Genomic DNA, 14,616 nt, shown 5'->3' with positions numbered 1-14,616 from the left:
GTGTCCGAACACCAAGCAGCGTGTACTGCCGTTATAATGTTCTAAACTTTGAAGTAAACCACTGGTCTCTTTTTCCGTCTGAGCTTCCCTAGTGCCACTTTGTGTTGGCCTGCTTGCTCTTGCTCTATCTTTCTTTGCCACTCTTCAAATCACTTATACTATAGCCGTTTTTTAAATGAAGTCGAGAACTGCTCAACTAATCAGTGATGCCGATAAGCACAAATCAGATTCTAGGCCGGTGCAGCAGCAAAAAATATGGGCCAGTATTCAGTAGGGCACAAAACTACCTATTCGTGGAATATTCATATGCTACTCTTAATATCTTTGCAAGGGAAGTGTTCCGTATTTCAGTATCTCACTTGTGCACTGTGAACAAAAAAGTTTCTTTTTTGTCTTCCAGTTCTACTGGGCGGCAAGAACATTATTGATTCGATATGTGCTCTTTGTGCTTCAGCTTTTATTGAAAACTTTGTCAGTTTGTTATATTTCACGTGATTGGTACTTCGAAAAAGATTGCAGAAATGCACTAGTGTATGACTTAATTCTACTTCCTACAAGCTGAGAGGGAATGAATAGCTGTTGCATTTGCCAGCTGCTTTTTACAAGAATTCCCTGGTGCGAAGGAGAATTACGTCCTTTGTAGGTATTCACACTCACTTCTTTATTCGAACTCTCGTGTCACGTTTGAAGTAGACTCCACCGCTTAGTTCTGTATGCAATGCTGCTCTACTAATAGGAAATGAGGGGAGCTTTGCCTGCAGTTTGTTCCTATCTACTCTTTTCTTCAGATTTTTTTCACTGCGGATGTTTGAGGGTAGATTCACCGTTTTCATGGTGCTGCCTTTTCCATGTTCGACCTCAATAATTCGTTTGCATTAGATCCTTTCTTTTTTTCCTTTGGGACACGTCGTTCGACACCGAAATGTTCTTGTTCTTCTCATACTGCGTTGGCCACTTCTGAGTGTTGATTATCTCTGATCAACCTGAACTTCTGCTGAACTTCACCTCCGCCGGTTGGCGGGACGACCAGTCAGTGCTCTGTATAGGCCATAATTGGAAGGTAATTGCCGCGAAATGCGGTCGACCTCGATGTGCGTGCGACTGGTTCGTACCGTAATTGAGTGCCGACCGTGCATTACTCGGCTCTGCCTCGATGAGCTCGAGCTTGTTCCAAGGTCGTCGCCTATTGTTTCCGCTCGCGCTCACCTGGCTTTCCCCTGATCGTTCGCTTCTGTTTCGAACAACCTGCCATATGTTATCCATGATATCCATGCGGACTCCGCCTCCTCTGTTTCCCGTATCCACAGTCGCAATGGTCTCTCCCTTCCGTTTTCACCGTTGCCTCTGCGTCTCTTCGCAGTTCCACACGTTTTCTTCTTTTGTTTTTAGTCACTCGTCCTCCACACTCGCCACGCTCTCTCTTCAGCTGCCCATTCATTCCCATCCGCTTCTGATCCAACTGCGGCATGGATGCCAAGGTTCTAAGCCATTCCCTCGCTACCAATTCCACACCTAGCAAGGTGAGTCCACGACGAGAGTCAGGGTTTGCTTTAAGAGACCACTCCACAGATATCACATCCCAGCGGCCATGATTTAATCAAAAGAAAGCTCCGCGAGGAGATGTTAAATAGTTTTAGGCGGCCTGATGATGCCCACTTAGGGCTAGTGGCCAAATTTGAGTGTTCTGAAAACCATACGCTGCATGAAATGCGGGGAGTCTTATATGGATAGGCGTGAATAGACTTGCAAGTGGTCTACTTTTGAATAATCACCGAAACAATCATTTAGCATTGTTCTCTATACATGTGGGACAAATAATAACCAGCCATTTGTTGTGCTCGGGCGTAGTTATTGACTTTCGCAAATTGCAGAGTTATGTTCCGTCACAACGTTACTGCACTGCGCCGAATGTGGAGATCGGAGAGTCTAAAACAAACCTCATTATTAATTACTTGCCTCAAGGAATGACTCAAGAGGAGGTCAGGTCATTATTCTCTAGTGTCGGTGAAATCGAATCGTGCAAGCTGGTTCGAGACAAGATGACAGGTGGGCTACATCTGCTGACGTTTCCTTCTTTATTTTATTCGCTTCTGTGCCAGTGGTCAATTTTGTACATGAAAGAAGATTCAGTAACAATGGAGATCTCCAAATGTTGATTTTTATAAAGTTCTTAACTTTTGAATCAGAAGTCTTCTTGTAATCAATGCTGAATTGTTCTTCCGCCTTTTTAAATTTATTTCGAATTCGGTTATGAACATTTAGTCCTTTTATAATCTTGCGAACATCAATTTATTGCTCTGGAAAACAATTTTGCAGTGTAGGTGGTTCGGTGGTTTTTTTCGCTATCTAATCTCTAACCAAATATGGTTTTTTTTTTCCATTTTCCTTGCCAAGTCAGATTTGCTCGAATTATTCGGTTCTATTCATTCTAAGCAGGCATCAAAAACGCTGCGAAATTCTTGGTTGTTTTTATTGCTAACCAAATGAAAACCTCGTAGTACAGATTTAGTAGCCGTAATGGATTCTTTGTTGAAATTTTCATCATCAAAGCTTTGCTGCTTTACGACCCCTACGAATTCTACTAAGTTCGATAGGATTGTTGATTGATTGATGATAGCTGACCTCCTAGTTCTTATTTTGCAATTCCCCACTTTTCTTCCATTCACTTATTTTTTTTTTGCATTAATCTAGCATTTTTTCACTTTCAGTGTTTGTTTTTCTGTTGATATGCTCACTACATTCTGTCATAATTCTCGAAATTTCAGTTTCTGTCCGTATTTCTCGCCGTTTTTTTAGATGACCCCTTGATTCTGATTTTTTTTTCGTAATTCAATGAGTTTTTCCTACTTTTGAGTGTCTTAGTTGCACTAACGCATCTATTCTCAACTCGGACCTCCGCTTACGAAGCGAAACGTTTCACTGCTGCAAGAAGAGCTCTTCTTAGAGTCATGCATTTGCTTTTCGTTTGAGTTTTTGGTTCGGTTCGTGAGCGGTGGGCGGCAATGGCGTGTTTTAGTGTCTACGTTCACTGTGTTTCTGGTTGCAGGCCAGAGTCTTGGTTATGGTTTTGTTAACTATTGTCGCGAAGACGATGCCCTCAAGGCTGTCTCCTCCTTCAACGGACTTCGCCTCCAGAACAAGACGATCAAGGTTGTTGCGATTTACCTCATCATCTTCCCTGTTCTCTGCGCGCCCACGTTGTGTGCATGCATCCAGCTGTGTAACGCGCCTGCACACTATTCTTCCTTTATACTTGAGCTTCGAATCGATAACAATGTGTTGTGAGCTGTCTGTTGTTTCAACTTCCTCATCAGTCAGAGCTGGGTACAAGCAGACACCGTTTCGGTTTATCATTCTTTAGTTAGCGTTGTTGCAGTAATAGTTTATTTATTTGTTTCAATTTCAACTTTTTTCTTTCGCTCCAATGCGTGTCGCTCATCCGTTCACCCTAAACGCTGATCACGCACTTGCATTCTAGCAAATAACATTTTCACTAATTAGGCCTTTTGTTTGATTGCCGCACCTCAATATTAGCATCAAAACTTTCAGCACAGCTATTTTAGTGACTCAGTATGCTTCCACCCATGGTGATTTACGCATGAATTCGTTTATTTTACATGAAACATGTGTCGTAATTACTGCTCGCTTTGTCGTATGACCCATTAATGCAGGAGCATCAGCTTGTTTTTCCTGAAGACCCCGAAAAAAAGACCACTTTACTCTCAACTGCAATAATAATGGAAAATGAGTGGTTCGTCAGTGTATGTAGTTAAACTGCATTTTATTCAGAATTAATTAGGAATTGGTTTTCAAAAATGACGGCAGCTGACGGCAGTATCTAACAGTAGAATAGATAGTCGTGTGTGAGAATTCTTTCCAATTATTTCTTATTTTAAAATGCATAATACTGAAGTTTTGGAAATCTTTTGATTGTACTTGGGCTTGTAAGATTTGGTTTTTAGCAAAATTGTTATCAAACAGTTGCTGTTCTTCTTGTTTCGAACTGAAGCTGCCTTTTTTGTGATGGCATATTCAGGAGCTTTGCTGATAGTTAGGTTTCGTTTTTGATAACACATTGAGCTTTGCTGTGAACAGTGCACAGCATTTGAAGAAGTTGCCTACTGTACTTATGGAACTACTCTGTTTTCTCAGAAAACTAGACATTTTCCTACCGTGCGACCACTGATCATAATCATTTGATTTTTTTTTACTGGAATTCAGCTTCTTTTTCTTTTCATCTCTTTTTGTAAAAGGCAGATCAGCGTGTAGAACATACCAATACTGTAACTGTAGAGCATACCAATACTGTACTGTTCTCTCTTTTTGAGGCTAGAAATTTCCTCATGCATTTCTTATACAGAACTGCTTGCCTTTACTTGATTAAGTAAGGTAAGCTGTCAACATGCGAGGTTACACAAGTCCAGTCGATTTTGTGACATTTATTTCATACGTTTTGTGTAGAACGTATATTTTTGAATGAAAAAGGCTCCCTAGCAAGTGTACTGTCGATTGTTTCCTACCACTTTGGTCCAAAGTTCGGTACTGGCATCTCTTCATAAAGATTCCCTTGAAAGATCGAATCGTGATATCATTCGGATTTCTTCGCTTTAAGGAAATTTTGTGGTGCGCGAAACAAATGATAGTCTTACGGTGTCTATATCTATCTGAGATATGTGAGAGTAAGGCCGAATATTCCGTGAAACTCTGAGAATTTCTCTAGTTACAGAGCAGTTAGCAGTTATAAATGTGGAGAGAAAACTTTAGTTCCTCCTTCTAGGTCTGCACAACGTCATAAATTAGTTAGTTCAGTAAAGGAAACTACCAAAGTGAAGCCACGTCTGCGTATCATAACCACGTCAACACATTACTTCATGGTATCTAACTTCTCCTCCCATTCCTCTCAACGTCGACATTAAAATACGTGTGGATTTATGTAACAAGGTCGCGTGCTGCGCTTCTCAAATGTATTAATGGTTACGCTCAAAGCGTTCTGCTTTGTCTACTGCTTTGATTCGATAGGAATGACATAGAAACAGTTCACACTACATCATCAATACTGGTTCATCCTTGTTTTTCTTATGCGGTTGGTTCTCAGTTCTAGGAATAAGAGCTTACAACTTGAAATTAGTGATAAATAATGATTCTCAGTAGTCTTTTGCTAAAAAATTGTTAAGAGTTAAATTTTCAATTCGTAGGGCTTTCGACTTCTTGGAATTGTCCGCCGCTAACTTTGTCAGCAGGTTTCCTTAAACTAAGTAATAGCATGACAGAGGTATAGGTATGCATTTTATGTCTTTAGCACTTATTGTGCTTTTAATCGAGACTGCCACAAAAACAAGAATGTAAAGAAAACAGTTAATGAGTCTAGAAAACGGAAGAGCGCTACAATTTCTAGGAAAACATAGTTTTCAACTCTCCTCTATTGCAACTTCAATCATCGCTCGCAACTTTTGTACGCATACTTTACATCTGAAGTACTTTACTTTATATATGAAGTATATACTCACAGGCGAACTATAGCTTGAGCAGAACCCTTAAGTTCATTTAGCGGGCTTCTGTCTTGCCTTCGGCTGCGAATGGACCCATATGGAGGGAAGAGAGCGTGTTTCGTGTGCTATTTACTTTGTATAGGATTACACGCGACGGCTGCGCATACGGTATGAGACTGGTGCTATGCAGCGACTACTATCTGTTTCGTCGATGGCGGGAACAGACCGTTGCGAAATCAGTTTAACCAACAAAACATTGTTTTAATGAGTCGACAGTATACCATCTTTTGCCTTTTTCGGATTGAAAGAGCTACTTGCTTGTATATTACGTTTTAAACCTGCGTCGAAGACATCATATTGATACCCGAGAGGTTCTTAGTATTTTTATAAGTCTAATAGTCTTTTTCTTACGTCACGTTTAGAACAACAAGAAATCTTCTAAACCATGCACCAAGTTTTTTACTTCACCTACTCCAGCGCAGAGATTTCGGAATATTCAGAAGTTCTGTAGCATGTAAGGGAGAAAATACATAGCAGCGCTAAACGTTTGTAAATTTACAAAAAAAGAAAGTTAGGGCTCCATGTTGAGAGAAAGAAGTCCTAGGGATTTCTCATTTTAGAAAAATAAAAAGCACTGCTGCTAAATATTGGTGACTTTCATACTGTTCGTAGAGAGCTCAAATAGAGATAGAACTTGGAAGTGGTGTATTGAGATTCGAATCTTAGCATTTCCACTCAGTTATGACTTGTGACTTATGACTTACATTTCTCTGGAAATCCATCTGTACTTATCCATTCGTTGGGTTAGATGACAGCGAGTTCGATTGGTAGACATGTCTACTATGTCTTACTAGGCTTATGTCCACGTTGAAAGTCAAGTACAGTAAAACGTTTCCGTGGACTACTGAGCTGGTTCTGTCGCGGTTGCCTCTTTTTTTTCCACTTTTCTGTGCAATGTTTTGTAAACGCGGTCTGTGAGAGAGAAGTGAAGAAATTTGTAAATAGAACAGTAGGGAGGTCTCCCTACTATAGTTCATGGAGTGATGATGAGGATCCCTTCGTCAACCGTTCAAAACTGAGAGGGGTCCCTTTGCCAACCGTCTAAAAGTAAAGATAGCCGGAGCATCGGCTCCGACTATTGCATGTATGTGTTGGAGAGTCTTAGCAGAACACAGCATTTGCGGTACGTACACTATGAGCAAGTACAGTGAATGTTTGGTTTTTCCGTGATGTTCTGTTTTTAGGCGCAATAAGAATTCAAATTCTGTTTTTTGTTGAAGAGATTTTGTTGAAGAGCTATAGTTAGTAGCTTATTTTAATATAACATTGAGTGACAATAAATTAGCTTTACTGATAGTGCATGAACTTGAATTCTTGGGCCCCAGCTCATATCTCTAATGAAACTGTTGGGCATGTGTGAAAGAGAAAGGATTGGGCGAACATTGACTTGCGCCGCAGCTACGTTTTTCTTTGAAATTTTTGAATACAAAATATGAAATGGCTGAAGTTAAATATTTGGTGGGAGTCCAGCTTTCCATTCACAATGAAAACTGACTGGTTCTGGTTTGCTTTCTTGCAAAAAAAAAAAAATCCTACTTCACCGTAATCATTGTCTGTTCATTGTTTCCTGTTTATCTGCTTTTTTTCTTTTATTTTTTAAAAATTTTCATTCTTTTATTCTATCTTTATTTTGAGTGTAAGAAGCCACGTTATTTAATTGCAGGTTTCCTATGCGCGGCCTAGTAATGAGAACATCAAAGGATCGAATCTTTACGTCTCTGGTATACCAAAGTCCATGACTTTGAATGAACTGGAGGCAATTTTTCGACCATTTGGGCAAATCATTACATCGCGAATCCTGTCGGATAACATTACAGGTAAAATACAAAATTAGAGGCGTTATACGTTGGTTACAGATTCAAATAGAGTAATGAGAAATGTCTCGCGCTGTTCTATATACAACAGCTCGTGTTCCTTTTTAACCTTTCTAACCCTTTTAATTCGCTAATTTTCGTTGAGTCGGCACCATGTACATATTTGACCGCCTCACCGCTCTGCGCTTCAGACAAGACCGAAGGGAAAGGAGTGCGTATCTAGTGGAGAAAAAGCGTACGTTGCGGAGATGTCGTACTTAATCGGCTATACATGGCAGCGCTTATAAATGATTGACTCCAGTCTCGTTATTTTCGTGTACAATAAGATGTTCTTGTTGTTCTCCTCGTTGGATCTAAATGAGCAAAAATATTGAATTATATGAGCAGTTTGAAGATGACGGGATTGTGCATCTGAGTAAATTTCTGTCCACTTATACAATCCTTTAAACTGTTATCATTATTGTTATTGCGAATGTTAGCCACCACCTTAAACCGTTAGCTTGTTTCTTTTTTTCAAACATTTTGGTCTCAAATTTTCTTTTCAAGATTCACTCATGCTCATCCTTTTAAGAATGAATTTTCAGTGATATTTTGAGCAACTTTGCTTTCATTTAGAGCCAAATAATTTTTTTTTCGAAGAAACAAAACTGGTCATCGCCTACAGAGCTCAAAATAAGATCAAAAATCTAGGTCCTCCTGTTCGAAATGGATGTTTATGTTTCTAGTGGAAAGCGGAACCGCTCATTTTCAATCTTATCTCTGGGAGTCAAAACTGTTTTTTTTTAAATTTCTGTAATACATTAGGTTGGCATATTTTATAATCTCTGTTGTGCGAAGTAGTGTTTTCGACTCAAGCCGCAAAATCGAACATATTATTGAAACATGGTAGTGAATGACCATTCACATTTTATAATTGATCAATAGGTTTGATGGACAGCAATTACGGTCTCGACTCTTTTCGTATTTGATTAGCTACTTTTTTGCCCAAGAAAACTTTCAGTTTTCATACAAAAAAGTTTTGTTGAAAAGCACTCTTTTTAGAATCTGCGGTATATAGATTCTGTTTAGGACTTTCGAAAGGTGTAGGATTTGTACGTTTCGATAAGAAAGAAGAAGCTGAGCTTGCTATACAAACGCTTAATGGGACCGTCCCAACTGGTTGTGTTGATCAGATTACTGTAAAGTTCGCAAACAATCCTGCCACTAATACTGCCAAAAGCGTGCTCCAAGAGGTACGAATTCTGTTCTTCAATCTTTCATGTTTCGGAGTTGATTCGCTCATTAATGTTTTCTACGTCTAAGAAATACTTCCACTTTCAACAATCTCCAAGTCCTCTCTTCTTGAAACCTCGGCATTTGAGAGTGTATTTATGTTTTCTTTTTATGCCAACGTCCACTTTCATTCTTTGCTGTCGTCATTGTAATATTTATGTTATTTTATTATATTACTATACTATTTCTCAATTTTTTCTTTAGCTTGAAGCTGCCCAACAAGTGGCTGCGTCTAACCTTATGCCTCTTACTTTGCTCGGAGCTGCAGCCCCTCTTCGTTCAGCCATTGGACCTATTCATCATGCTCCTCTTGCTGCTAAATATCGGTGTTTTGCATTTTCTCTATACCTACTTCATTCGTGAATAGCTGCAACTTTCACATTATAGATATTCACCTCTTGCCACGACAATACCTGGAACTACAGCTCCAGCTGTCACTGCACAAGCCACTGCAGATTACCTTACAACGATGCTACAGATGAGCCAGATGAATGCTCTCGCTGGTAACCTTTCTACTAAACCTTTGTTTTAAGGGTGTCTCCTCATGTGCAGCCCTCTCTAGTAGATATTACCAACCTATGAATACTCTATTTTTTTATGCGCATTTCATACTGTAGCGTAACATCATTAAAGTTTCATGTTGAAGATTTCAAAGCTCTTCTTGAAAGTTGTCCTAGTTCCTTAGGGCAATCCGCAACATACATACATAGAGCGAATTGAAACATAATTTAATCCTCATAATCCTCAGTTGCTTATCTTAAAACAAAATTTAAAGATAGGCAACGGAGTAAAATAAATACTGAGAGCAGTAATTGAAAAGCAGTAAAGCAGTAATTTTCGCTACTTCGCGTGGCCTTTCGGATTTAGTACTGCAGAGTTAGAATTTCTACGAAATGAAACGTTAGGGAGCGGAGTTCCTAATAGTTTATTTCTGTCAACATTTCTTCTAATGTAAAGCTTTTTTTAATCACGACTCAGATGTAACATTTAGCTATTTACCTTAAACAAAGCCTTTCTGGTGACGTATATTTTTACTGGTTTAATGGGTTTGGACTGGTTCATCATCTACTCATAGAAGATCCTCTTGAGAAGAGTTGTTTACGAATTACAGTGGTGTTGAGGTCGTTTTCGCAAAGTGTCATACATGGCTGTTGCATTGGGTGTGTACTATTTGTCGCAATATCCACGGACAGCTTTTGTAGCATAGACCGGTGTACTTAGCATTTCAGTGAGCGCCGACCGCTTGCGCGCCATAATAATAGGCTCAATTGCAGAGAGAAAAGGGAGGCTCACCGATCGATGGCCCACACACAGCTTGCTGGGCACAGCAGAATATGTTTGTGTTGATTAGAAACGCAACCAATTAGGGACATTTCGGCAACTTTTCCCTTGTTGTTCTCGGAGACTGTCTTCTCTGTTGCAACGCAGCGTAATGGCTGTGGGATCCAAGAATGGCATAGTCGGATCAAAACGACCTGAAGCTCGGTACAGTTGCGTACATGGTGGCAATCTGAGTAAGGCTAGTGATGGTCTTATCTCGACTACATCATCCACCGAGCGATCTTTTGAACACAACCGCTTCCGCAACTGCAGCGAACTTCAGATCGTTTTGACTCTGCTATAATATCAGTGACATTCTGAAAGGAACGACCAATCGGTGATGTGTTCATCTCTCCACCTGTTCTTCACATGGGCAATGATTAGAGACTCAACGTGACAATATATTAATGACTTACACGTAAGAGAATGCTAATAACAACCATGCTTATTATTGGGTAGCGGAGAATATTTGGGTAATTGTGACTGGTTCTTACGTCGCAGTCTGCACTTTTCCCCCTTTGAAATGTAGTTCTGTTGAAAGTCTAGGCTCTAAAGAGAAGAGCTAAGTTTTAAAGTTTTCTGGACTTCAAACGTTGGTTGTTGTCCGGAACAGCAGTGATAGCAGTCTAAACCCAACCCTTCAACAAATCTGCTGCTACAGTTTTCTATATTTTGACCATGTCTAAAATTTCATGCAGCTCAAGATATAGACAGAAATAAGCGAGCTTGGAAGAAAGCGAAAACACGTAACATTCTCAGAATTTTTTTTTGTGAATAGTTAAATAGCAGAATAAATAAATAATGCTCCTGCTTAACAATCGTTATGAATTATCACATGTTACAACATGAATAACCGAGATGAACCCTTTTTAGTGATATTTTGTTGTTTTTTCACCGAAGGATTTCGAATAATCATTGGTATATAATTTCTTGTGTCCGATTCGTGTGGTTGGGTACGGCCAATCAATGCGACTAATGATTTCCAGTCAAATGTAGTAGTGATGGGCACTGAAAGAGTCTAATTAGCACAACGATTGCTAGTGATTTGTCGCATTACTACAAGAGAAGCGAATAAGTCGATAATGCAACACTACTGAGGTTCGGAACATAAGTAAAACTTTGACTTTTCTTCATTTCGCTGATGAAGTCTTACGCGTCGAATCTTCTCCCCTCTTTCCTTCCTCTGCATGTAGCTGAAGAAGCTGCAGAATACGTGCGTGATGACATTTATAATTCACATCGAATTAATTCGTAGGTTGATTAAGAAAAGTGCGTAATGCGGGTTTTTTAAAGGAAAATGTGAAGAAGTATGTTCTTTGCGAAATAATGAACGATTGCGGGTGGATACTTGATTGTTTGAGTTTTGAGTGCTCATAAACTCGGTAGTAAATGAGGTTTTTACGACTGGAGGCGTACTATGCAGTGCTATAATTACAGCCTCCTTGAACGGCTTTTACAGGTTTGATGGAGATGGCTGATGGTTTTTTACTTTTGGAGCAAAAATCCATTTGTAGAGTAAGTGAACATCAAACTTTTTGTTTTGAAGGAATGGCAGCCGCTGCCGCCCCAGCTGCGACTCCACTCGCAGCGTTGGCACCGAGTGCAGCCACTACTGAGCCTGCTGGATTCTGCCTGTTTGCCTACAACTTGGGCCCAGACACCGACGATAGCCTTTTGTGGCAATTGTTCGGACCATTTGGGGCTGTTCTCAGCGTCAAAGTTAGTTTATGAAATATTTTTCTTCTCTTTTGATTTTTGTACTTGCAACGTTACACTGGAAGTCAACAGCTAGAGGATCAAGGTCTTGTAATCATTGGCATTTTAACTCTCGAACGAGAGAATAAAGACTACTGAATAACAGCCTCGACTCCGTGGTGTGGTAGTGTAAAATACCAGGGAGTTCCTGTTCACACTGTATAACGAGAATGTTAGTTGATATTTACGTATGTATGAAGAAAACCGAGGCGATATGTCCGATAATCACATCTACTTGTCCGTGTTTCTTTTTCGTGTCGTGGATAGTTGCACGAATCTTCATGATTTTGCATAGCCTTGAGAGGCATAAGTCGCACTCGAATTCAGAGATTGGGCAGTCTGAACAACTCATCTGCTGCTCACCCCAGATAAACTTGCAAGTACAAACGAAAACAGGTCTACGGGAAGAAAAGTAGATGAATTTCATTTCGAAAAACCAAATAAGTTAATGTCTTTCTGTGATAAGGTTTGAGAAACAAAGGTTACGCATTAGTCATAAAACAAAAATTAACACTTGTTTGTTGCGGAGGAAGTAGAGTTAATCTTCTCATTCAAACCATTTGTCTTCGTGTATGTAGAGTTCCGCTGGTACTTTACAGAATACAGAAGATATGCAAAAAAAGGTGGTTCCAGATCATTGTTTCTGCCATCAATATGGTCTGTAATAGAAGTAACGATTCAGGTGATCAGAGACTTCGCTACGACGAAATGCAAAGGTTATGCTTTCGTGACTATGATGAACTACGCCGATGCTTGTAACGCGATGGCAGCTCTGAATGGCACACAAATCGCTGGACGATCTCTACAGGTTGGCCTGGCTGGCGTCTCACAATGAACATCAGTAATCAAGTCAGTTCACTAGCTACTGCATGCAGCATGCTTGGCGCACTGTATTTTTCTGCCGCTAGTATGAGAAAAGCTTACTATGAGTTCGGGGTTTGAATACCAAGAAAACCATACTCTGCGAAGCAGATTTCTTCTGTTTTTCGACAAGGTCCATAAGCGATAGTTAGGATTAGTACTTCAGATGCAGTTAGCTCGTCATTATCGCACGATTTCGCTGTCAATATTTTATAGGAAAACCGATACAGATGCGATTTTACTGCGGTGAAGCAAAAGTAGTTGGTTTGTATAGTCGACGCAGTTCTGTGTTGAAGTAGAGAGCGGCGCGTTTGCCACAACGCTCCTGGTTCTCTGCTAGACGCACAGTTTCCCTTCCCCTTGTCCTGCCCCAGTCGAAGGCGCTTTTCGGGCACCTTTTTGAATACACTCAGCCCACTATAGCTATTTGCAGATATGGGCCTAGCTAGATTTGCACCGCGCCCTATGTAGAAACTAAAGCCGAAACGAATGAAGTTATTAAAGAGTGAATCGAAAAAGACCAACATATACATTTTCATCTTCCACGCTTTTCTTCTTGTAATTTATTGCACATTCGACATTTCTAGCAACTGTGAAACTCCGAAAGAAATTGTATGGCACATCCAATTCTTTCTTCTTTGGAGTGTTTATTTGTTTTCCCTTTCCTTCAAGTTGTTTCTTCTGTTTTTAATATTTTTAAGTCTACAAAAGCAACAGCTTAGGCACTCCCGTTTTGTCAGGGTACTTTTTAAAGGATGGATTAGGATGAACATTGAAGAGAACTTGCTATGTTCCAAATATGTTGGCTTTGCTAAAGCTTACGTAGATAGAGTAAAATGACTAATCTATGGATGGAACCGTAGTCAAGAAACTTGTTGAGGTTTGAGGACGACTATGTGTACCCTTTCCTCTGCCAGTAAAGCAGATTCGGGGAGTAATGTAATGTAATAAATCAAATGTCTCCTAAATTAATTACCTTAGCTATCAAGCACTTAAGTTCAGCTTATTTAGATGGATAACGCAGCCATTTGAATTTGAATGACAATGTTATGGAGTGATGCGAATAATCAGAACTTTCTTGCTTTTTCATGAAAGGTGTCGAGAGTCAAAAAAAAAACTCAAGTCGTCTGGCTCTTTTTCGGTATCTCAGGACACGCGTCATATCCAAATATGTTATTTGGGGGTCATTTTGCATTTGTTATTTCCAATTAGGCATGGATAATTGTTTACAATGGATCACGTGTGAGCTGCTGTCTTCCCTTAGCCTGCGGCTTAGCGAGCTCATTTGTTGCTGCTGAGGGACCTGTTCATTTCATGTTATTTTGCGACAGAAAGACATGTTACAATGTTCATTAACTTTTTTCAGTTTTTCATTCATTTATTTTTTCACATGCCCAGGCAGGATCCATGAAAGATATGAAGCCGGATATTGAGTTTGGCACCGTTGAATGAAAAGTGAAATTTGCTGTAGATTCGAAACAAAGTAAGAGTAAATGCAGGAGATGGTTAAATATTTGTTTTGACTTCCTTTGAAAAAATCACATACCTAAACGATTTTTATACCAGTTAATCAAAAATTTGGTTCCTGCGAAATGAGCTTGCGGTTTTGACTATTCTAATGGAGGAAGATTAACGCTGAGCTACTTGTAATTATTATAACATTTTGTTGCGGTCCATCTTGTGGATTAGAGACACACTGTCACAAGTTAGTCGGCGGTGCAATTTTTCTCTGCTGTACACATGCTAAGAACGTGTGTTTGTCTTTTTTCTCCTTTGAAACACACCTTTACACTCTGTCTTTCGCAGTTTTTTAATGATCGGTTGTTTTGGCGAACTCATTTTTCTAGGACTTTAGTCATATTCCTTCTCTTGGAACTATCACCAAAGAACGTTACTTTCTGTGACGCATTTGACGTGCACAAAATCATTTACGCATTTAATACATTCAAATGCGCTCGAATTTGTAGTTTCGAGTCACTCAGGACAATCAGAACACTTTTCAGGTGACGTTCAAAGCTGCCTCAGCGACAAGTTCCTTGATTTGA

The 14,616-nt window shown here is 39.7% G+C and overlaps 1 protein-coding gene across 2 annotated transcripts; it reads left to right on the top strand.

The window, feature by feature from the left end:
• Positions 1-1,466: 1,466 nt before the first annotated feature.
• On the top strand, positions 1,467-14,616 carry RB195_018229 (uncharacterized protein; the record flags this gene model as incomplete). Of its 2 annotated transcripts, XM_064185571.1 has the most annotated exons (11): positions 1,467-1,520; positions 1,872-2,046; positions 3,047-3,150; positions 7,213-7,366; positions 8,432-8,595; positions 8,840-8,961; positions 9,023-9,138; positions 11,502-11,674; positions 12,393-12,465; positions 12,519-12,559; positions 14,575-14,616. In XM_064185571.1, the coding sequence occupies 11 exons, from the start codon at positions 1,467-1,469 to the stop codon at positions 14,614-14,616; spliced, it is 1,218 nt and encodes a 405-aa protein (XP_064041451.1). The 2 variants fall into 2 exon arrangements, with proteins under 2 accessions (XP_064041451.1, XP_064041452.1); XM_064185570.1 differs by lacking the exon at positions 12,519-12,559 and having other exon boundaries at positions 12,393-12,518.

This window comes from Necator americanus, chromosome II (genome assembly GCF_031761385.1).
Source record: "Necator americanus strain Aroian chromosome II, whole genome shotgun sequence".
NCBI classification, from domain to species: domain Eukaryota; kingdom Metazoa; phylum Nematoda; class Chromadorea; order Rhabditida; family Ancylostomatidae; genus Necator; species Necator americanus.
Note: the sequence above shows the minus strand (reverse complement) of the source record. Positions and strands in the feature narration are given on the sequence as shown.